Genomic DNA, 26,978 nt, shown 5'->3' on the forward strand with positions numbered 1-26,978 from the left:
AATGATAGTATCGTGTATTCCACTGTTAAAAATGATAGTATCGTGTATTCCACTGTTAACAATGATAGTATCGTGTATTCCACTGTTAATAATGATAGTATCGTGTATTCCACTGTTAATAATGATAGTATCGTGTATTCCACTGTTCACAATGATAGTATCGTTTATTCTACTGTTAATAATGATAGTATCGTGTATTTCACTGTTCACAATGATAGTATTGTGTATTCTACTCTTAACAATAATAGTATCGTGTATTCCACTGTTAATAATGATAGTATCGTGTATTCCACTGTTAACAATGAAAGTATCGTGTATTCTACTGTTCACAATGATAGTATCGTGTATTCCACTGTCCACAATGATAGTATCGTGTATTCCACTGTTAATAATGATATTTTCGTGTATTCCACTGTTCACAATGATAGTATTGTGTATTCTACTGTTAACAATGATAGTATCGTGTATTCCTCTGTCCATAATGATAGTATCGTGTATTCCACTGTTAATAATGAAAGTATCGTGTATTCCACTGTTCACAATGATAGTATTGTGTATTCTACTGTTAACAATGAAAGTATAATGTAATCCACTGTTAACAATTATAGTATCGTGTATTCCACAGTTAATAATGATAGTATCGTGTATTTTACTGTTAACAATGATAGTATCGTGTATTCCACTGTTAATAATGATAGTATCGTGTATTCCACTGTTAACAATGATAGTATCGTGTATTCTACTGTTAATTATGATAGTATCGTGTATTCTACTGTTAACAATTATAGTATCGTGTATTCCACTGTTAACAATTATAGTATCGCGTATTCCACTGGTAACATTGATAGTATCGTGTATTCCACCGTTAACAATGATAGTATCGTGTATTCCTCTGTTAATAATAACAGTATCGTGTATTCCACTGTTAATAATTATAGTATCGTGTATTCCACCGTTAAGAACGATAGTATCGTGTATTCCACCTGTTAATAATGTTAGTATCATGTATTCCACTGTTCACAATGATAGTATTGTGTATTCTACTGTTAACAATGAAAGTATCGTGTAATCCACTGTTAACAATTATAGTATCGTGTATTCCACTGTTAACAATGATAGAATCGTGTATTCCACTGTTCACAATGATAGTATCGTGTATTCTACTGTTCACAATTATAGTATCGTGTATTCCACTGTTAACAATGATAGTATCTTGTATTCCACTGTTCGCAATGATAGTATCGTGTATTCCACTGTTCGGAATGAAAGTATCGTGTATTCCACTGTTAACAATGATAGTATCTTGTATTCCACTGTTCGCAATGATAGTATCGTGTATTCCACTGTTCGGAATGAAAGTATCGTGTATTCCACTGTTAACAATGATAGTATCGGGTATTCCACTGTTCGCAATGAAAGTATCGTGTATTCCACTGTTAACAATGATAGTATCGTGTATTCCACTGTTCGCAATGATAGTATCGTGTATTCCACTGTTCGCAATGAAAGTATCGTGTATTCCACTGTTAACAATGATAGTATCGTGTATTCTACTGTTAACAATGATAGTATCGTGTATTCCACCGTTAACAATGATAGTATCGTGTATTCTACTGTTAACAATGTTAGTATCGTGTATTCCACCGTTAATAATGATATTATCGTGTATTCCACTGTTAACAATGTTAGTATCGTGTATTCCACTTTTCACAATGATAGTATCGTGTATTCCACTGTTAACAATTATAGTATCGTGTATTCCACTGTTAACAATGATAGTATCGTGTATTCCACTGTTAACAATGATAGAATCGTGTATTCCACTGTTCACAATGATAGTATCGTGTATTCCACTGTTAACAATTATAGTATCGTATATTCCACTGTTAACATTGATAGTATCGTGTATTCCACCGTTAACAATGATAGTATCGTGTATTCCACTGTTAACAATTATAGTATCGTCTATTCCACTGTTAACATTGATAGTATCGTGTATTCCACTGTTAATAATGATAGTATCGACTGTTAATAATGATATTTTCGTGTATTCCACTGTTCACAATGATAGTATTGTGTATTCTACTGCTCACAATGAAAGCATATTGTAATCCACTGTTAACAATTATAGTATCGTGAATTCCACTGTTAATAATGATAGTATCGTGTATTCTACTGTTCACAATTATAGTATCGTGTATTCCACTGTTAACAATTATAGTATCGTGTATTCTACTGTTAACATTGATAGTGTCGTGTATTCCACCGTTAACAATGATAGTATCGTGTATTCCACCGTTAACAATGATAGTATCAATGTTAACAGTAGAATACACGATACTATCATTGTTAACAGTGGAATACAAGATACTATCATTGTGAACAGTGGAATACACGAAAATATCATTATTAACAGTGGAATTCACGATACTATAATTGTTAACATTGATAGTGTCGGGTATTCCACCGTTAACAATGATAGAATGATAGTATCGTGTATTCCACTGTTTACAATGATAGTATCGTGTATTTCACTGTTAATAATGATAGTATCGTGTATTCCACTGTTAACAATGATAGTGTCGTGTATTCCACTTTTAACAATGATAGTATCGTGTATTCCACTGTTAATAATGATAGTATCGTGTATTTTACTGTTAACAATGAAAGTATCGTGTAATCCACTGTTAACAATGATAGTATCGTGTATTCCACTGTTAATAATGAAAGTATCGTGTATTCCACTCTTAACAATGTTAGTATTGTGTATTCTACTGTTAACAATGAAAGTATCGTGTAATCCACTGTTTACAATGATAGTATCGTGTATTCCACTGTTAACAATGATAGTATCGTGTTTTCCACTGTTAACAATGATAGTATAGTGTATTCCACTGTTAACAATGATAGTATCGTGTATTCCACTGTTAACAATGATAGTATCGTGTATTCCACTGTTAACAATGATAGTATCGTGTATTCTACTGTTAACAATGATAGTATCGTGTATTCCACTGTTTATAATGATAGTATCGTGTATTCCACCGTTAACAATTACAGTATCGTGTATTCCACTGTTCACAATGATAGTATCGTGTATTCCACCGTTAACAATGATAGTATCGTGTATTCCACTGTTCGCAATGAAAGTATCGTGTATTCCACTGTTAATAATGATAGTATCGTGTATTCTACTGTTAACAATGAAAGTATCGTGTAATCCACTGTTAACAATTATAGTATCGTGTATTCCACTGTTAACATTGATAGTATCGTGTATTCCACCGTTAACAACGTAATCTTAATTACAGTAAAACACTGTGATGACTTGCGTGTATTCTAACCAGCTTGTATTCTAACCATCTGCAATAAAATACAATCACACTGATGGTATATTTGCTTTTTCTAACCATACACTTTTTATTTTCATTCACATAATGCAGGTTTCAAATCAGTGATGCTATGGAAAATAAAATGTATTTACATTGGTTATATGTAACTAATTCGATCATTACATTGCCGCCTACGAATGACATACATTTCATTTATTGTTACAAAATATACGTTCTACTTAAAGTCAACAAATTATAAACAATGATATTGTTCCAATTGTGATAACTCTGGTTAAACTCGTTCATCGATAGGTACATGTACAATATTAATAGATGTGTATCGATACGTACAATAGATGTGTATCGATACGTACAATAGATGTGTATCGATACGTACAATAGATGTATATCGATACATACCATAGATGTGTATCGATTCGTACAATAGATGTGTATCGATACGTACAATAGAGGTGTATCGATTCGTACAATAGATGTGTATCGATACGTACAATAGATGTGTATCGATACGTACAATAGATGTGTATCGATACGTACAATACATGTAGATGTGTTTTCGTGCTGTGTTCCATGGATTGAGCAGTTATCGATGTTATTGATGTAGGGCTTGTCAACTTAATTCATCAAGTCATATATAACGTTAAAAAGATATACATAAACAATTTTAAATGAATATATAAAGAATTAAAATATACATATAACCATAGCTAATTTGACTTTATAATTTATCTAAAAAATAAATCAATGCAATCATATAAAATAAAACGTCTCCTCATAAATTGTAAAACATATTACACAAGAAATCACATGTCAAAAGATTGATAGTTTATGGAAATCTCATAATAGATTCAATTGTTATAGTTTTAGAAACACGTTTTAGTCAGTATTCTTCGTGATAAATCAAAAGAAAATGAAATTCAATGAAGTGAAATAATATCTTTTTTTCAAAATTAAAAACAAAAAATGTATTTTTTTCTTAATTTCACATAAACTGACAAAGTTATGGTTTTTTAATATTCAGTGTTGTGACAGTAATTTTAAAAATCGCCCGAAACAATATTCTGATAGAATAAATTGATAAGACAAAAATAATTTCAATTTTAAGACATATATACATTTTATGTAAATTATTTTATAGTGCAATATATATTTTTAAACTCTTTTAGTAAGAGTTTTTGTCTTTATTCTCGTTTAGAGTCATAATATGAAGTAAGCGTTAAAAATATTTTTTAATTGATTTATGAGTAAGCTTAAAGTGCTTTCCGATTTTAAAATCCACTTGTGACAGTTTCTGTGTTTATTGTCCGAGGTAAGAGACTGAGTAAATACAATACCTAACGCCGTAGCACCTGTAGAACAGGTAAGCGGTATAGTGTGGCTACCTCATTACCTGTGCCTATTATACACCTACATAAATGAAATGGGAGCGCATTGTCCAGTAGAGTGATACAAGTACCTATTAGATAATATACAATACGTTCACAAAAGTTCAAGAGACACATTTCCACTCTATTACCAATGTTGTGATGTTGTGAAAAACATCGCGCTTTACAAACCAGCACATTGGCTATCTAGATCGAATTTCATCACACAAAAATAAATCCACTTGAATTGTATTTTTTTTCATTGAGTATTCGCCAAGGTGTGAAAGAGTTCATATTATACAAATATAGAAACGTGAATAAGTGCAAAAGTACACAACGGATTAGGTCGACTATGCACTTTATTAAAGACGAAAATCCCACACGTCCCCCTACAATTCTTTTTGAATCACCAGGAAATATATAGTTATTTAGAAATACATGTATTAACGCAATATACACGATACAAATAAGTAATGTTTTATGAATAGGTGCCGCTATTTATATTTTGTAAAACCGCTTTGGTTATTGGAAAAAAATGGCCATGCGTTGAAACATCTTAATGCACGCCATAGCCGTCACTAAATAATGCATAATACATCATTTAAACATGTGTTTCCTTTGAAAAAAACAACTTCGCCTGAGACACATTGATTAACACATTTGAAAGGTGCACAGGAACCGATGACACATTTGAAATGTACACATAAACTGATGACACATTTGAAAGGATGACACATTTGAAAGGATGACATATTTGATTAAGTGCACACGATCTGATGACATATTTGTAAAGCTTACAGAAATAGATGCCACCTTTGAAACGTACAAAGGACACAGGAAATGATGTGTCAATTAAAGACGAAACAATGAAAAGGTATGTCTGTTCGAGATTTACGTACCTACACCAAATTTTACTGACGAACCCGCAAGTAAGACAGAGTCTGGAAAACTAGAGTAGAAGACCTAAAGCTTTGATTAAAAACAAAAGCACCTTTGATTGTTTTTCTATCTACCTACCTACTATGTATTCTTCTATACCTGTTATATGGTAATACTGGACAATATTAGAATAACAGCAACAAGGAAGTCATGAGAGCTAAGAACAGTGTCAATTTTCAACAGTGTTTACTCCATAGAAAAAGGAGGTTCCTACAGTATTTTAAAATAAAAAAGACTACGAAAAATAAGGACTAAGCGGCGTTGAAGGGGTTCATGGCCACACGGCTTCCTCTTGGATTATATATGCATTAATTATTGATTAGAACGCTCGTCAGTAGGATGGTTTAATCACAGTGACATCGATAAAACGTTTGTCGAAATTAAAAAAACACTGAGTTAAATCATGTAAGATCTTACCTCATCATTGGTGCTTAAATTTGAATATCCGTCAATATCGTCTCCAAGGTCAAGAAAGTCCTGGAAACTGGACATTTCCACAGGTATTGTTTGTATCAAAACTAATACACAAAGTAGGAACAAACGTAAGTCTTCCATCTTCTCCTTTATTCCAACGATTTCAAAGAATGCGAAAAGGCACGAGTAAAATCCGAAACAGGTGTTATACCAAACCCTACACAACGGTTTCCTCTTCAAACCTCACAAAGCCACTATTTGCTGTAAAAGCATCATCGTCGACACAATGGACAACTTTTCGTGTAAATATAATACTAACTTACACATTTGTATCATCTTCAATGCATTTAGTGTAACTTTTGAATAGTTCTTTCACTAAAAGTATAAATTTGCAAAAACTCCATACAAGGCAGCTATCATTTTTTTGCTGTAAAACCCATTATAAACTTTCAAGTTGTTTTTTAAATTATTATAATGATTTGGTATTTTTTCCACACAATGTATAAAAAACTATAAAGTTAAACCAAGTATTCCCGTGTATATTCACGTGCTAGTTTTCAGTAACAGAACTCAGGCAAGCGATAGTGTGTTTACAGGTAGAATGAGTATAAAATGAACCCAAGCCTGTATGTATATACCTTGCGTTAAAGTTAGCAAGTGCAGGTATCGCTATGTACACGTTAAATCATACTGTTGGCCAATGGCTGGTGTGTTGGGCTGAAGCACACAAACGCTGTGGAGCGAGAGTAGCAATGAACATACAAACAGCGAGCTATAGCGTATAGCTGTGTAACTCGTGGCCTAGTGCTGCTCTCTCTCATAAGTCAGATGGTTTAAATCATCTGCTGCCATTATCTGGCAACCGGTGATCAATCGTCACATTAACAATAATACAGGTGCGACATGCCACATTGACATTGTATATCTGTAATTCGGCATGATCAATTTCTATTTCAATAATTGCATTTAAATAATTTCAATATTAAGACGGGTTTTTTACTCCACAGGTGTGATGTGTTGCCATTAATACAAACACTATATATATAGGACAACTTAATACCAGCGGATTTTCTTTTGGAATACATTGTAACACATCTAAACAAAATACTGATAACTCTCAGAATATCTTTATATAACTACCTCTCATCAGTTGAAATTTGTATATTTATACTATAATACTATTAAAATGTGCAAGTAAGCATCGGAAATGCGTTTGGTGATATATACGATAATGTCGTTATAACGTTACATGTATGGCTGTTAAAATAAAACAAAAACGACAGCAAAAAAGCGATGAGGATTCAAAGCTAAACGAAACATGTCATGATCCAAATAATAAAGGAATCGTGCAAGCTTTATATTCTTTGAATGTAAGCGTTTCTTAAATAAGCTGGGCACCTGTCATGGATATCTTCTGTCAGTTCCAATAGAGTATGTAAGTCACCAACGATGCAGGACTTACGTCGAACATGTCTAAAATCATTAACTTTTTCACCCCTGAAATTGCACATGAACTATTCCAACCTTTGAATTGGTAGAGTTCAAATGAGTCTTTAGGGGTGAATAAGTTAAAGGCACAACTGAAACATTATTTATAAAATAATAGGTCATGATAACGACACTTAACTTTGTCATATACACAATGATATATAACTGCTTTACCGTATTCGGGATTATTTTGTTGTTCTATTTGACATGGTCACTAATCAATTACTGACAATATAACTATATTGTGTGTATTCTGATCTGTCACCGAGGTGATGCCTATTTTTTTTAGACCTCATTACGATGTCTTAAGATGGTCTTTGGTTTACATGGATGTGCTATATAAATAATTACGGAAATTTTTAACTTAAACTATTAGCATTGTAACTTTAATTCAAAGTAAATCTATACAGTCATTCATCCTAGGAGATAGCAAAAACAAAAGGTAAGACAGCAACACTTTACGTTAACAAGGTCGAGGGTGAAACGAATATCCCAGGCGAAGCATTTCCGGCACCACAAGTGGCAATCGTCCTTATCATTCTACCAGCTACTAAGTAACTCAATTGACAAAATGTTTTAACTTGTAACTGGATTTCTCATTGATGACAGGCTCTCATTCTTAAAAAAGTAATATTGTTTTCATAATTAAATTTATATTCAGAAATGTGAGCAGTCACGTTGTATCCAAGCTGAATTTGAATGTCATTAAGTCCTTATCTGACAATATTCATAACAATATTTTCATTTATCGAAGTGAACGAAAGTCGTTTCTTGCAGATCAGCAATCTTTTATCTCATAACTCTGATTATTGACGTTCTCGTTTTCTGTTTAAATGTGTGTCATTTTCACGCAAATTCTTCTTCCAGCAACCCATCTGTCATCAACATCGTTGAGTCAGCGTGTTTTGGTTCCGTTTCGTTGTAATGCACGACATTTGAATGCAACAAGAGTATAAAGTATGCTTACGAGACTACAATCACAGTAATCCTAGAAGTAGTGACAGTACTTCAAGAGGTTACTTCAAGAGGTTACTTCAAGAGGCTTCAATAGGTTACTTCAAGAGGTTACTTCAAGAGGTACAAGAGATATCGACTGTTACCCTCCGGGAACTTGGTTTCGTCTTTGCTTTTTCGTATATTGGTAAGGTCCTGGTCGTGTCCTTTTGTTCTGGTGTCTCATCAAGTCCGACTGTTTTAGAGTTCCAAATCTTGCTCGTTCATTATGTTTATTTTGTTACTAAAACTCCTTTTGTAATATGCCATAGTACCATGTAATTTCGTTTAAATTTTATATCATTGATATACAACTATGCTTTTGTTTTTTATATGATATACATTGTTTTAGTATTTACTAAATTCCTTGAAATAAACTTGCATATTTCATATTCGTACTTAACGAAAATATCTTCTATTCATATAATTTGCTAATATAAGTTAAATAAACATTTTATTTCCCTCTTCTTAAAGTGACGTGTCATTATTTGATGAAGCAAGGCCATGTATAAATTACGTCTGTGTCTTTGTGTGAGAATCACTAACACATAAGACATACATTATATCTCCTGATAAGGTAGCTGCTATTTATTTACTGATATTATTGTCTGGGATAAATGTCTGACGTATTAAACATCGCAATACAATGGTTTAATTTTAAACAATAGCGTACCATTGTTTTGTAAACTTTCAAAAGCGGTTCAAGTGAACCTGAGTGTACATTTCATGTAGATCGGAACCTGCATGGTTTTTCCTCGGATACGTCAGTTTTCCTCCGTCACCAAAACATAACTCGTCCTTATTCGTATAAGTTTTATTTTCTTATAACATCAAGCTTTCGTCACAATACCAAGTACTGTAACAATTAATATACCGTAATAGCAAGCTTTTTTTTTCATAATAACACAATTCTCCTGATAATATCAAGCTCTCCTGGTGAAATCAGTAGAGCTCGCAAACAGCATTTCTCCTCGGATATCTGTCTTAGTTTCTTAAGTATCAAATATCATTTTAAAACATATCTTATACATGTATGTTTAATAAAAATATCGGTCACGAAAGGAATTTAAATATGTTAAAACAACATTCTCTATATAGCGTTTTATATGATGTGTTTTGCATCAGACATACCTTAGTATGAACTCTCCGTACACATGATCTAAATGCACTCATTTCAGTGGGAACAGAATATGGCATAGTATTCATTATTTTTACATCCTATGTGTATTTTATGAATATAAAGACGAAACTGTACTCGATTGAATGGGAACACTTAACGTAGCATACCTACTAGAATTTGAAAATAAAACATCGTCAATTGCATTCTTTTTCGCTTGAATTTTTTAATGCACGTGCTTTGCATGCCAATTGTGCGCATTGTCGATAGACAGCCGTTTCCTCCCCCGACTTTAGAAATATAATGAGCCACGTGCCATTCAGTTATTCGTTTGCACGTGCGGATTTGGGGTTAAAGCAACATACCTTGAAATCGTTTCAGATACCCTAGACAAACACGTTATCGGAAGAACAACACGGCAGATATAAGCTTTGTCTGCTAGGGGTTTCGTTAACCATGAGAGATTTGGCTCACGGGGTAACTTAAATACAACGCGGTTCCGGTCTCCGTCGGACCCGGATGCTTCATTGTAGGGTATACTAAAACAGTCAGCCAAATTGTGTAACTATCGTTGCTATAGCTAGTCCCAAGCTCGTTGAGACAGAAAGAGAGCGTTCTAAAAATTATTATTACCAATCGTGTCGTAACAATGTACGGTTTGAGATCCAAAAACATCAACAACAGCCATAAATATTCGTTCAAATCCAATAACAAATTAAGAGTATGTGATCTTCCATAAGCATGACAAATTGAAAGGTTTCATAACTGGAACACGGAAGCAGGAAACATTCAAAGGTTCCATTATACCGCTAACTGGCAAACCAGATTCATAATAATGAAATCGCAGAAAGAGAAAAAGATACCCTAAATATAGAGATGGAGGCAGCGGTCTTAGTAGAGGGCACAACATAGATCGTCTGTTAGACAGGAGTTGATTTAGGAGCTGTGATGTAGAAGAAAAATCTCAAAGTCATTATGTAAAAGGTGAACAAATAAGAAATATTCTACAAATTATGTCAATGTTTTAATAAAAGAAATTAAAATAAAATGTAAGGAATTACAGTAGCAACGGCATGCGAGTACTGCATAAAACATACCGAGGAAAGAATGGTTACTGAGCTACTACGCCACACCCCATCCGTAACAAAAAATCTTTTCATGTTTGTTAATATTTTATATATATATATATATAGTTTGTGATTGATATCTGTAATGCATTCCATTTCGTGCAGTCAATAGTCCGCTATTGTGCTAAGTAGCTGACCGTAATAGATTGTGTCATTATGAATTTATACAGAATAACATTGAATGGTACTAGTGCTTGTTAACGTTAAGCATGATATTCAAATGCAGAGTTAGCTAATAAAAAAAGTATTAACATATAGATAAACAGGTCACAAAATGTAAAACAAATAATGTTGTGTGATGATATTCTTTTATAGTTCGAGTTCAACTTCCTTGTCTTCGAGAATATGCATTCAAAATTTATTTTTTTGTTTGTTTGGTTTTTTTTAAAATATGACTATTTTTAAAGTATGGCTGTATATAAGTGTTTGCAAAATATTTGAATTTTCGATGGAATGGCATCACTAATATCACTACTAAGTGTGTCTTGGGTTCATGCTACTAAGTGTATTCATGTAATTTTCGAGATTATTATTTGCGCGTAAGTTCGGAAGGAGAGTCGATGAAAGGTGTGAGGATATATATGTATATATATATATGTATCTAATAATATAATAAGAATCAAAGATTCCTTCACAAGAATTTGTTTGTTTATTATCTACTATATGTGTTTGTTCATTTGTTCATCTCATATCAATTAATAATTTGATTAAATCAAACGACGAATTATTTTTATCTTTTTGCATCTTTGTTTCTATTTGTTTTCATCACAAGTCACTAATCGTGGTCTTGCTTTTATTATCGTCACATAATTACGGCGTTTGAAACATTGAGGAAAGAAAGATTAATGGCTGTAATTAAAAAAATTGTAAATTAAAAATTTGACGGTATTTTACACTGTAGTTACTACTGTGAAATTAGATATTTTCATGGGGTCCTCAATTCGTGGTTTCCCGAATTACTACCGTGTTGTGGTTACATATATTCTTTAATTACGAGTACCACCTCACACGTGGATTGATATCTGTCAAACTAGTAATCACTCTCTGAACATATGAAGATATCCACGATATCTACGAACTTAAATACCCACGAAAATTACTGATTTCACATCAACATAAGTACAGTTGTTTAGTATTAACTGTGATTGTAAGGGAAATTAATCTTAAAATACTTTTGCGACGATAATTTTCTATTGTGTTTTTTTCATTGATCAATAATTCAAAACTGAAATAATCTGAAATTAATTGTTGAAAGCTACCGCCTCTCAATAGTAATTCACTGACTTCAGAAGACACGATTTCGAAAACAACTCACTTTAATAGGTACATGATGATGTAACAAAAAATGTCAAAATTGGTATATTTTAATCACGTGCGTATACTTTTGTGAAAAAAATAAGAATAACAAAAAAACATGAGTAACTTATCAATTTATAAATATATATTTGTTGTATTGAGTAAATGTAAATATTGATTACGCTCACACTGACAGCTAGCTTAGAAATTCAAAATGTAATACAAATTTTCAACAATCCTACCTTTCCTTTTTGATAATTGTATGGATGTTTGTATGATAATGAATGAGTGTGTGTATGTCTTTATATATGTTTGTGTTATGTCATGTTATGTATATATATTGTAACTGTATTGTATACTAATGTAAAAATTTGAAAAAAAATAAATAAAAAAAACAAAAAAAAAACATAATCTTCACAATCATCTCTGTAATATTAACTAAAGTACAGTTGTGTGTTTCGTTATTTTTTATCCCAGGATAATCCACACAGAACCCCCATTAACGTAAATAGCATCGTAAATCAATTAGGTATTATGAATGACCATGGGAAGATATGTCGGTGCACCCTTCACTGTGCGATAGGAGGGATATACAGGGACAACTTCTTAGAGTAGATAACTGTTTCTTTGTTTGCAAATAAAAAAAAACTAAATTGTAGATATGTGACTTTGAAATAGTTTGCCGACTAAATATATTTGCAATTAACGACAGTTGTTTTAAAATACCTACTAACGTGAGTATTAGTAATAGATTACTTTCGTGATTATTGTGTTGACATTATTAACAGTGTATAAACCCATTTTTACCCCTTTTAAATGATGTACGAACGTGTGGTTAGTATCTAAGTAAATTTCACAAGCTATTTCCGCTATTTATAAGAAATTGGCTTGAATGAATTGGTAAACACTAATTTCAAGAGCACCCCATTCAGTATATTATACATTATCAACTTTCAATTAGTTTATTCAAGTTGTATTTATAGTAACTTAGCTAAATTTATACATCATAAATTAAAATAAATGACATGAATAGTGTCAAAATAGTCTGTTCAGGCAATCAACTTTCATATTTGTTGCAAATTCAAGAAGATATTTCAGATACTGTCTTGACTTTAATTTACATAACTCTGTGTTAAGCTGAGTATGCGTTTGGATATTTTTTGTCCGTACAAAGACCATATGAGGAGGCTCTGTCGCTACTACTGTGGACGGGTGTGTAAATCAGGAGAGTAGCCGACAGTATGTGGCGTTTTATCATAACACTAAGCCAGAGTGGAGGGGGTATGCCTGTTAAACTAGCCATTCATCATACTAATAGCTATTACAAATTCCGCTTTATCTGAAATTATTAGCAAGCGGTGCCAATCTCATAGGCATGGAACACAGTACTTCAATCTTACCTCAATTTACCCCCTTGTCGTAGTCTATCCCCGCACAGAACGGAAATAAAACCTATTACTTACAGCTTTAATACAGAAATGACGGCTCAACAGATCTAATTTGTTTCCTTCTTGTTATATTCTCTGAACGAAGAAAGAACAAATGAAACTCAGTTTTTAACATACTCAAATGAACGCTCTTCGAAAATTACTTGCTTCTTTTTTTATAAAAGAAACAAAAAATGTGTCTAAAACAATTTAATACGTACTTAACAGGTCGCGTTAGAGTTAGGTCAACATTCCCTAGTCGCTGGTGACTTTTGTAGTTTTAATCAGCTGTGGGATCAATGCGCCTAAGCCAGTGGGGTCCACGTCTGCTGTCTCCGGCTAGATAATATAGCTTCTTGTAATGATAATGTTTATTGATAGTTGGGTTGTGTGAACAGCCCCCCACTCTTTTTAAAGGTTTGTCGAGTTCAAAAACACATTGAGATAGTTTTATCGTTTAAAATAAAAGCAACTTTACAAGAAAGATTTGTTTAGATATGATTATACGATTTGTTCCGTCGAGTTGATAGATATCTATATCACAATCGTTTTATTGGAATTCATTTTTTCATAAATGGTTTGTTAAGTTTTTTGGTTCAAGAAATAGATGTGTTCCCGGCTGTATTCTGCAGTAAGGCTAGTGGCACATCTAATCTACTGAATATCGCTTTTATTTGCATGATTTATTTCTGCCTTATGTCTCGAGCAGAAACGAGTGCAAATTCATAAAGCTCGCAAAAAGGTGTTCAGATACAATTCAACACAAAACCATTGAAGAGATGTTGTTCTATCGCGAGTTCAAATTTCCTCGCTTTTTTTTTTGCAAAAATACGTAATCACAAAAAGTAGCGACTGTTCCACAAGTCCTTTGCGCTAAATGTATATCAGACAAACCTTTAACGCATATTACTTTCGTCGAGACATTTTTTAAAAGGACAACTGAATGCAGTAAAATGAACTTCATTTGGAAACTATAATCTGTCTACGATATGCGTACTACGTCATCAAAAATAATGTACAAAGAAAGTGACGCTTTTAGGTAATAAATAGAGAACACAATTCAATATAAAAGGGAGTGTGTGAATACTTTAGTGAACGACTATGTGGGAGTACATGGTGAAATGATGTATAACATAAAATGAGGGGTACATGGTGAAATGTTGTATAACATAAAATGAGAGGTACATGGTGAAATGATGTATAACATAAAATGAGGGGTACATTGTAAAATGATGTATAACATTCGTTGAGTAAATCTCAAAAATATCCCCATAAGTTAAATAGAGAGTTGTTCTCTGTAATATGCATTTTAATAAGGTTTAGTTTTGGGGACCTATCGCCTCCGTCCCTGCGTTGATAATTTCCTCGGAGATTTCAAGACGGCTTCCATTAAACGTTCACACGTTATTTGTAGTTTATATATATTTCTTCCACAGCTTCGCATCCAAGATGGCCGTCATGGCTTCTGATTGGCTAATGCATATTAGTTTTTGCTGGTTTTGTCCTATATAACTATTTCAATAAATGTTTTATGAACAGATGTGTGTACGTATAAAGAACAACACTATCACACGAGAAAAAGCAAATAGATTAGCAGATTGAACGATTTGGATAATTCAGAATGAAAATGAAAGCTGAGTTCAGGCTACAACTGAAAATGAAGGCTGCTTCTTCAGTAGAGAGATTTTACAGTAGTGGAATGAATTGAAAGTTATGATCAGTAGTGACGACTTGTCTAAATTTAAATGTTTTGATAGATATGATTTGAACTTATAACTAGTGGCTGCTTAGGCAAGATTAAAGATGTATAAAATTAGTGATTTGAAGACTGTGCATTCAGAAGTACGATTAATATTTAAAAGTTGAGAAAAAAACACCAAAAAAACGTTCATTATTATAACAGCAAAACACGAGAATTAGCAGCGCGTTTCATACCGCTGTGAAGCTTATAAGTCTGTACTAGTGTATTTGACAACTAAATGTAATCTTCTTTAAAAACATTGAATGAATTTTTATACTATTAGATCTTATTTCAATAGTTCCCCACACGGAAACGCCCCCTTTTTAACTCATAAAGAGAGGGTTTGCCGTCTTGATCCGCTAAGGTTTGTTGTATATAATACAAGGACCACACATATCTCGCTGTCAATTTCCTACAGTACTGAGTCACACGATGGTCTCCCTCGGGGTTTTGTTTGCCGTACATGTTCTATTGTCGGGGCGTGACTCCTTAAGGGTTTGGCATGTTTGTGTTGTAAAACATATCTGTCGCGTCAGTTTCAATCAGTGGAGCTGTCACAATGCAAGGGGTAAATGCATGAACTTATAGCCACAGTTGATATTGCTGATTATAGTTCATTTAGTTGTTAAACCTGTTTATCGATCATGACTAACAGCATGACCGACAGGTACATGTACAGCTTAATCTAAGCTGTGCAAGAAGCATGACATTTTCAATTTGCTGATCGTAAATTTCATTACATCTGCTTCCCCAACATAAGATGTTTGCGTGTTGCTATTTAATCGATATTCGAAAGTGCTTTTTGATTATCACGATTTCTGTGATAGATGTCGACTGATGACAGACAAAATTACAACACAGGGTATCGAGACATGCAGAATGATGTTCATTATGAATAAGATTTCGGGTCGTCATCACGAGTTCGTTGGGAGGTGTTTATTTGTGGGAGATAAAGACTGACGTTTTCCATTGTGCTTAACACTGCTCGGTGTTGATTGGCTGACACTGCTTGCTCTAAGAACGTAGAATTACTTAGATTTGAACTGTATTTACTTGACTGGTTCCGTCGATGAAGCAGAAGACGGTTACCCTTCTGGAACACCTGGCATGTCCCCCCTTGTGTGAGATCATATATAATACAACTGTATATCTGGGGTTCATGTTTTACTCTCGTTTTGTCGATGTTTCAGACAGAATTACGTTTTTTAGACACTTTGGCATTCACTTGTATCGTTAACGACTATTTTTATGCGGTGCTTTCAATGTACAGCAAATAACATTGTTCGTGGTTTACAGGTGATTACTTGACTGGTTCCGTCGATGAAACAGAAGACGGAACCAGTACCAGGACGTGTTATCATATTACATCATGTTATCATAACACAAAATATTTCATCCAATTACCTTTAAGCACAGACTCGTGTTTTCGGCAATAACAGCTACAGTGTTGATCATTTCACTTAAACCAAACGTTACACTGTAACTTTCAGCTATATTACGCATTTCAATTCACCAAATGTTAAATATACATTGGCGTATTCCGTCTTTGCGTATTGCAGAGTTATCTTCTCTTGGGAGCAGGTATTGATTGTTACATCATTGGTTTGTGTAAGAAAATGACGTCCTTTTCTCAATAATTGATGACTATTACGTCACTTGTTTGTGAGAGTAACGTCATCATTTATTGAGAAAACGACGTCATTTTCTCACACAAACCAATGACGTAACAATCAATACGTCATTACCTGCACCCAAGAGAAGATAACTCTGCAATACGCAAAGACGGAATACTGGCCATCTTAAAAAAACACAGACTGAATTATACATAGTGTTTTCATGGTAATAAAGTTTACGCTGGGTTTTACAAAGAGTGACATGACCAGCAGGTTACAGCATATGTGGAAATCCCAAGCGTTGCAAGGTTGGACCAGTATGGACGTATGGGAGTATTTACGTCTTTATCGTGCATTGATTTGTCAATAACTGTGGTTGATATTTCCTTGATAAAGTCGTTATCTTTAGACTAGTGATTCATAAACTAGGCTGTTAACAGGGAAATCCACATTTTATACAGTAATCATCCGTGAAAACCTTTTTTCTCAATGTTTTGACTGTTCAAAAGGAAATGAGGTGAATGTTTTTGAAATATAAAACCATATCTAAATCGACGTTGTAACCTCGTTTTGCTTTAAAGAACAAACAAAGCAAAACAAACTATATATAATCAAAGGTAACAGTTTCGTTGTAAACTTATCATAAATTTGAATAAATGACTCACTTTCAAAATAAAAAAAACTTTATTAGATATTGCAACAAAAACTCAGAATGTCTGCATGCATGGTATATTTTGATGCTTTGTATAAGTAATGACTACTATCAGAATTCATTTTTGCTGCGTTTGCAAACTAGAAAAGAAAAAAATGGTTTCCAAATAAAAGCGGACGAACTCAAGTCTCTGGAAAAACAATGAGGTATTTGGAACTCATTCTGGTGTCAATCTGTTTGATGTGACCTGGCAAAACAGAAATGCCATGAGAAAATTCAAAAATGTCCTACTTATATCTGAAAGATTCTACTATTTTTCATTAGATGTCGCAGACACAGGGAACATAATGTGCATAATATTAAAGTCACGCGCGAGAACGAGAAGAATTTTATCTCTGTTTATTTTGATGAATAGAAGGACACTCTAACATACATTGATAGATGATGTTTGAACATTCACATACAAATATTTTATCTTACACATACAAATGTTTTATCATACATATGCAATGCTTTATCATACACATACAATGTTTTATCATACACATACAATGCTTTATCATACACATACAAATGTTTTATCATACACATACAATGTTTTATCATATACATACAATGTTTTATCATATACATACAAATGTTTTATCATTTACATACAAATGTTTTATCTTACACATACAAATGTTTAATCATACACATACAATATTTCATCATATACATACAATGTTTTATTATATACATACAATGTTTTATCATATACACACAATGTTTTATCATACATAACAATACTTTATCTTACACATACACAAGTTTTATCATATACATACAAATTTATTATCTTACACATACAAAATTTAAATTAAAAATTCGAGCGCATACGAGTGTGCGCATAAGGTGACAGAAACTCGGCAAAGCCTCACATTTGATACACTATATTAGTCACACACGATAGTGATAAAATATCATACACTCTACGTATAGTGTATTTTATACAAAAACAGCGGTGTGTATTTCATTAGTACTCATGTGTTATTCAATTTCACAAATGTATAATATGATATCACACGTGTGTAATACATGTACCTTACCACACACATGTATAAATATAGTATCACGAGCGTGTTTAATAACATATACATGTATGTTGTATACAATATTACACGTGTGATATACAATAGCACGCGCGTGCGAAATACAATATAGTTCTCTGTGTTATAGGACATGGAAAACATCTATGCAGCATAAAGCTGAAATATAGCTAAACATGCTTACGATGAAAATAGTATTTATACCGATGTGTGTTTATTTTTACCATTTTCATCTCGGTTGTTCCGTTTGTATATTATTAGCCGACATTTACATTGAACTCCATCGGCACATCTCTCACAGTTAGCACACGGTGCAACGACTAAAACGCTGTGATGAGTAAAGTAAAGCGAATTAGCACCCTAGGGTTCTATCTGGGTGTAACGGACAGCGCACTAACCGTTTATCTGTTCAGTAGTATGGTGAGACTGGGTTTTCACGTCAGAAATGTACCTCTAATTTTGATGTAAAAATCCTGCAGTACACATGGAGATGATGTTGGATTAAAAATAGCAATATATCAAATTAATGAGATTTTGTATGTAATTTATTTATCAGATCAATAATTTCTTCACCGCATATAGATTAGAACATTGCGATCAGTATTTATATATTTAAGTTCCAAACTGCATTTCCAGTACTATAATACCAGACGATTAGACTAATGTTCAGCATTATCATTATTAGGCATTAATCCTCATTCATGAAGGAAACTAATTTTGTACGCAGTTTAGTTTTCGTGTTGATGTCTACATGTCACAGCTGATTTGATGTTCGCAGACTCATTCTGAATATTCACAATTTCAATTTAGTAAATATCAACATACTTGTTTTAGTGATGTGAACAATTTAAGCGACGTATAAATTAAAGTGTTAGTTTACAATTTAAGTGTACGTGTACAATTAAAGTGTAAGTTTACAATTTAAGTGTACGTTTACAATTAAAGTGTTAGTTTACAATTTAAGTATACGTGTACAATTAAAGTGTTAGTTTACAATTTAAGTGTGCGGGTACAATTAAAGTGTTAGTTTACAATTTAAGTGTACGTGTACAATTAAAGTGTCAGTTTACAATTTAAGTATACGTGTACAATTAAAGTGTAAGTTTACAATTTAAGTGTACGTGTACAATTTAAGTGGGCGTGTACAATTTAAGTGTGCGTGTACAATTTAAGTGTACGTGTACAATTTAAGTGTACGTGTACAATTTAAGTGTGCGTGTACAATTTAAGTGTTAGTTTACAATTTAAGTGTACGTATACAATTTAAGTGTACGTGTGCAATTTAAGTTTACGTGTACAATTTAAGTGTGCGTGTACAATCTAAGTGTTAGTTTACAATTCAAGTGTGCGTGTACAATTTAAGTGTACGTGTACAATTTAAGTGTGCGTGTACAATTTAAGTGTACGTGTACAATTTAAGTGTACGTGTAAAATGTAAGTGTACGTGTACAATTTAAGTTTTAGTTTACAATTTAAGTGTACGTATACAATTTAAGTGTTAGTTTACAATTTGAGTGTACGTATACAATTCAAGTATGCGTGTACAATTTAAGTGTACGTGTACAATTTAAGTGTACGTGTACAATTTAAGTGATAGTTTACAATTTAAGTGTACGTGTACAATTTAAGTGTACGTATACAATTTAAGTGAACGTGTACAATTCAAGTGTACGTGTACAATTTAAATGATAGTGAACAATTTAAGTGTACGTGTACAATTTAAGTTTTAGTTTACAATTGAAGTGTACGTATACAGTTTAAGTGTACGTGTACAATTTAAGTGTACGTTTACAATTGAAGTGATAGTTTACAATGTAAGTTTACGTGTACAACGTAAGTGTACGTGTACAATTTAAGTGATAGTTTACAATGTAAGGGTACGTGTACAATTTAAGTGTACGTTTACAATTTAAGTGATAGTTTACAATGTAAGTTTACGTGTACAACTTAAGTGTACGTATAAATTTAAGTGTTAGTTTACAATTTAAGTGTACGTGTACAATTTAAGTGTACGAGTACAATTTTAAGTGTACGTGTACAATTTAAGCGTACGAGTACAATTTTAAATGTACGTGTACAATTTAAGTGTACGTGTACATTTTAAGTGATCGTTTACAATTTAAGTGTACGGGTACAATTTAAGCGTACGTATACAATTTAAGTGTTCATGTACATTTAAGTGTACGTGTACAATAAGTATAGTGTTTGAAAAGTGTTTGTTGTGAAAGTACTCGTTGACATAGCAGGAATGTTGCGCTACCCTAGTCGCCGCTGTCTTTCATTAAACGTACCATAGATTTGAAGTGTATGAGGGGGGTTCTGAATCAAGGATGTGGATTCCCTGACTGACTGAAGCACCGAGTGAGTGACATCTTTACGATAACGTTCCAGCCATCAATTAAGGGGTCTACGCACTTCACGGACGTTTACTGGAAAATAAACTGACAGGGGACATAACTCTCAGACAATCTCTTTCGATCATCTTAATCATGGGGCAATTTGTATTACATAGCTATTTAACGTAAATAAACACACGTTTTGTAATGTTTTGTAACCTCGTGAAGTGGTCTCTTCCTGTGGTCTGTAAAAATACATTTGTTTGGAGGTATTTCATATAGCCGTACGTGTACAATTTTAGTGTTAGTTTACAATTTTAGTGTCAGTTTACAATTTAAGTGTTTGTTTACAATTTAAGTGTTAGTTTACAATTTAAGTGTTAGTTTACAATTTAAGTGTACGTGTACAATTTAAGTGTTAGTTTACAATTTAAGTGTACGTGTACAATTTCAGTGTTAGTTTACAATTTTAGTGTCAGTTTACAACTTAAGTGTACGTGTACAATTTAAGTGTTAGTTTACAATTTTAGTGTTAGTTTACAATTTAAGTGTACGTGTACAATTTAAGTGTTAGTTTACAATTTAAGTGTACGTGTACAATTTAAGTGTTAGTTTACAATTTAAGTGTACGTGTACAATTTAAGTGTACATGTTACTGCATTTTTGTATGAAACATTCTTCTGTCCTTATTCTTTGAAATTTGACTCAAAACAAAATACTTACTGAATATTTCAAAATTAAATTTCGTTTACAGAACAAAACAAAAAAAAGAAACCCAACTGCATCAACAAGCTTTTGTACTTCCAACCGTGTACCGCACTATAAGTAGGTATAAACTTGTACAGTTACTAAGTGTTGATAATATCAGCGATCTTCGTAAAATTGCTAGATATGTTTTTGAGGCAAATAAGGCACGAGTGACGTAAACATGCATATCAATATAATTTATATAAATGTCTATGCATGTATTATTGACATGTGTATCATTACAGATTACATGTTGTTGTTAATGTCAGATGATGATGTTGATGATGATGATGATGATGATGATGATGATGATGATGATGATGATGATGTGAGAGCGTTAATGATTGTTGAATGCACAATAATGATGTGGGAGTGATAATGAGTGTTGATTGCACAATACATATATGTATATATCATTTGTAATTTATTGTAAATTATAATTATCCAATAAGTTGTGAAACTTAAGGAATAAAAGTTGAATTGTGTATGTGTGTGTGTGTGTGTGTATGTGTGTGTGTATCATATTGTATGTTGTCTCTGTATTGTTTTGTATATATGTTATAACAGATAAGTCAACCGACTTCAAGTAATAAAGAACTAGACTAAGTCTATTTCGTCAGCTTAGTACTAATTAGTAGCCCCTGTGTAAGGGAGGAAACGTGACTGTAATAACATCTTTAACTTTAACTTATGACAACAACAGCTAGAAGATTATGACAATCTCAGCGACCAATAATCTGCCAACAGAGTCAACCTACCTAGTAACCAAACCAGTTTTAAACTATAATTAATTCGATGAATAGTGCCAAATGAAATATGCATTTGCTGAACGATTTGGCCATATTTTTCATTTAGGTACAGAATATTTAAAATAAATGAATGCATTCCTATAACGTTTAGTTTTCGCGTGTCTTTCACATATTTATCAAACAAAAAAAATTCCAGATTGACATGCATCAAAATCTATTTTACAAGTCAATTGTAATTATTTAATCTTATTGCATAATTCACACGCAAATTATTCACATGTCAAATTAAGGTAGCACATTACATAAGTTATATCCACATTTATGTCCAGTTATTTATCGGGTCAAGAAATGTTAGTTTCATACCGTTTAACTACGTGTCAAATCTCTGGACTATTGCACAGTTTGACACATGTAGACACGCGAACACGTGTAAGGTGAAGGTTGGGAATGAGGGATGTTTTTTTCTACAGGGAGATCCGACATCTACCGAACATTTATCTCTTTTAATGTGTGAACAAATCATTGGTTGTGATAACTTTTGACACTATGTTGTGGTGCGGAAGCGTATTGTAAACACGATTGGGTGTTATCCGCCCATTATGATATATTATAGCGCGGTCCGCCATTTCTTGTAATTTACTACAAAGTGGGAATTGCAAAATGTATGGTAAGCTTAACACAACACTAATCGAATGTTAATTTAACATATATCAGAAATATGTAAATCATCATTTTATATTAGCATGCATCATTATACATGTATATGACTCATAGTAATATCGATTGCATGGATATTGATTTATGACTGTTTTATCATCTGCGTTCTCAAGCTGCAAAAGTTGAATAACAATTGAAATCTAACTAGATTTTTCAACATACGAATACAGATTACAATGCTGATGGTGCGATAGAAGATGTGAATGATTTTCATCTAGATTTCGCGGGATTCCTAAGACTGCATCATAATTATGACAGAGATTTGCAGATATGTAGCTTTACAAGAGAGATAATGAAGCTACTGACGAGAAGCATGAACGTTCTAGAACGATATCTGTATTACATTTCCCCAATGTAAGCTAGGGCAGTACGTATGTTTGTATTAATACCTTGTTCTGCCCTTACATTTGGTTGAGGAATCACCCATCATCAAAACGTATATCTGACCATTTGTATGCATATTGCTGTGTATGAATAATTACAATACTTTTGTTAAGGTGTGTTAGAATGGAGACGTTTGAGTGACTATGCTGACGATTAGAACATGAAATTTGGTTTGAACTCGAGACTGATTGGTCGAAACACAAAGGCTAAATACCACATATTTCAGCGGCTAAGGTCAGAACATCAAACCAATAAAACCCATAGCGTTAACACACAAAGAACAATAAACCATAGGGTCACCACACAAAGTCAAACTTTATCATAGAGCGACACACAAATTCAAAAGATGCTATAGCGTCGATAAACAAAGACAATATGTCATAAAGATTCGACACACACACAAATAGGGTCGCCACACAAAGTCAAACAATGCCATAGCGTCGACAACAGAAGACAAAATATACGATAGCATCGACAAACAAAGACAACACACACCATAGCGGCAACGAACAAAGACAAATTGTATCAAAGTGTCGACACAAAATGACAAAATAAATCATAGCGTCGACACACAAAACAAAAGAAACCATAGCAACAACACCCTCAGGCAAAATGTACCATAGCGTCAACACACAAAGACAAAATATACCAAACCGTCGAAAGACAAAGACAAAATATATCGTAACGTCTACACACAAAGGAAATATATAAACCATAGCGTCTTCATTAAAAACAAAATAAACCATAGAGCGACACACAAAGATCATAGGCTCAACACAAAGACAAAATAAACTAAACCTTCAACACACAAAGATCGTAGGCTCAACACAAAAACAAAATAAACTAAAGCTTCGTCACACAAAGAACATAGGCTCAACACAAAGACAAAATAAACTAAAGCTTCGACACACAAAGATCATAGGCTCAACACAAAGACAAAATAAACTAAACCTTCAACACACAAAGATCATAGGCTCAACACAAAGACAAAATAAACTAAAGCTTCGACACACAAAGATTATAGGCTCAACACAAAGACAAAATAAACTAAACCTTCAACACACAAAGATCATAGGCTCAACACAAAGACAAAATAAACTTAAGCTTCGACACACAAAGATTATAGGCTCAACACAAAGACAAAATAAACTGAAGCTTCGACACAAAGAGAGCATAGGCTCAACACAAAGACAAAATAAACTAAAGCTTCAATACGCAAAGATCATACAACACAAGGACAAACTAAACTGAAGCTTCGACACACAAAGATTATAGGCTCAACACAAAGACAAAATAAACTAAACCTTCAACACACAAAGATCATAGGCTCAACACAAAGACAAAATAAACTTAAGCTTCGACACACAAAGATTATAGGCTCAACACAAAGACAAAATAAACTGAAGCTTCGACACAAAGAGAGCATAGGCTCAACACAAAGACAAAATAAACTGAAGCTTCGACACACAGAGAGCATAGGCTCAACACAAAAACAAAATAAACTAAAGCTTCGACACACAGAGAGCATAGGCTCATCACAAAGACAAAATATACTAAAGCTTCGACACACAAAGATCATAGGCTCAACACAAAGACAAAATAAACTGAAGCTTCGACACACAGAGAGCATAGGCTCAACACAAAGACAAAATAAACTAAAGTTTCGACACACAAAGAGCATAGGCTCAACACAAAGACAAAATAAACTAAAGTTTCGACACACAAAGAGCATAGGCTCAACACAAAGACAACATAAACTAAAGCTTCGACACACAAAGAGCATAGGCTCAACACAAACACAAACTAAATTAAAGCTTCGACACACAAAGAGCATAGACTCAACACAAAGACAAAATAAACTAAAGTTTCGACACACAAAGAGCATAGGCTCAACAAAAATACAAAATAAACTAAAGCTTCGAAACACAAAGATAATAGGCTCAGCGCAAAGACAAAATAAACTGAAGCTTCGACACAAAAGTTCATCACACAAAGAGCATAGGCTCAACACAAAGACAACATAAACTAAAGCTTCGACACACAAAGAGCATAGACTCAACTCAAAGACAAAATAAACTAAGGCTTCGATACACAAAGAGCATAGGCTCAACACAAATACGAAATAAACTAAAGCTTTGACACACAATGACCATAGGCTCAACACAAATACAAAATAAACTAAAGCTTCGACACACAAAGATCATAGGCACAACACAAAGACAAAATAAACTAAAGCTTCGATACACACAGAGCATAGGCTCAACACCAAGACAAAATAAACTAAAGCTTCGACACACAGAGAGCATAGGCTCATCACAAAAACAAAATAAACTAAAGCTTCGACACACAAAGATCATAGGCACAACACAAACACAAAATAAACTAAAGCTTCGACACACAAAGATCATAGGCACAACACAAACACAAAATAAACTAAAGCTTCGACACACAAAACGCATAGGCTCAACACAAAGACAAAATGAACTAAAGCTTCGACACACAAAGAGCAGAGGCTCAACACAAAGACAAAATAAACTAAAGCTTCGACACACAAAACGCATAGGCTCAACACAAAGACAAAATAAACTAAAGCTTCGACACACAAAGAGCATAGGCTCAACACAAATACCAAATAAACTAAAGCTTTGACACACAATGACCATAGGCTCAACACAAATACAAAATAAACTAAAGCTTCGACACACAGGGAGCATAGGCTCAACACAAAGACAAACTAAACTAAAGCTTCGACACACAAAGATCATAGGCTCAACACAAAGACAAAATAAACTGAAGCTTCGACACACAAAGATCATAGGCTCAATACAAAGACAAAATAAACTAAAGCTTCGATACACAAAGAGCATAGGCTCAACACCAAGACAAAATAAACTAAAGCTTCGACACACAGAGAGCATAGGCTCAACACAAAGACAAAATATACTAAACCTTCGACACACAAAGATCATAGGCTCAACACAAAGACAAAATAAACTAAAGCTTCGACACATAAAGAGCATAGGCTCAACACAAAGACAAAAGAAACTGAAGCTTCGACACACAAAGAGCATAGGCTCAATACAAAGACAAAATAAAATAAAGCCTCGACACACAAAGAGCATAGGCTCAACACAAAGACAAAATAAAATAAAGCTTCGACACACAAATATCATAGGCTCAACACAAAGACAAAATATAATGAAGCTTTGACACACAAAGAGCATAGGCTCAACACAAATACAAACTAAACTAAAGCGTCGACACACAAAGAACATAGGCTCAACACAAAGACAAAATAAACTAAGGCTTCGACACACAAAGACCATAGGCTCAACACAATGACAAAATAAACTGAAGCTTCGACACACAAAGAGCATAGGCTCAACACAAATACAAAATAAACTAAAGCTTCGAAACACAAAGAACATAGGCT

At 33.3% G+C, this 26,978-nt stretch overlaps 1 protein-coding gene across 1 annotated transcript in view; it reads right to left on the minus strand.

Annotated features, from left to right (window-relative positions):
* LOC110460396 (adipolin-like) overlaps positions 1–6,852 on the minus strand; it is an 81,946-nt gene extending 75,094 nt beyond the window's left edge. The window contains exon 1 of the mRNA XM_021513270.1: positions 6,074–6,852. Within this exon, the coding sequence (XP_021368945.1) occupies positions 6,074–6,211 (138 nt within the window). The 5' untranslated portion in view covers positions 6,212–6,852. The remainder of the gene's footprint in view (positions 1–6,073) is intronic.
* Positions 6,853–26,978: the final 20,126 nt, after the last annotated feature.

The sequence above is a fragment of the Mizuhopecten yessoensis genome, unplaced genomic scaffold (genome assembly GCF_002113885.1).
Source record: "Mizuhopecten yessoensis strain PY_sf001 unplaced genomic scaffold, ASM211388v2 scaffold10383, whole genome shotgun sequence".
NCBI lineage: Eukaryota > Metazoa > Mollusca > Bivalvia > Pectinida > Pectinidae > Mizuhopecten > Mizuhopecten yessoensis.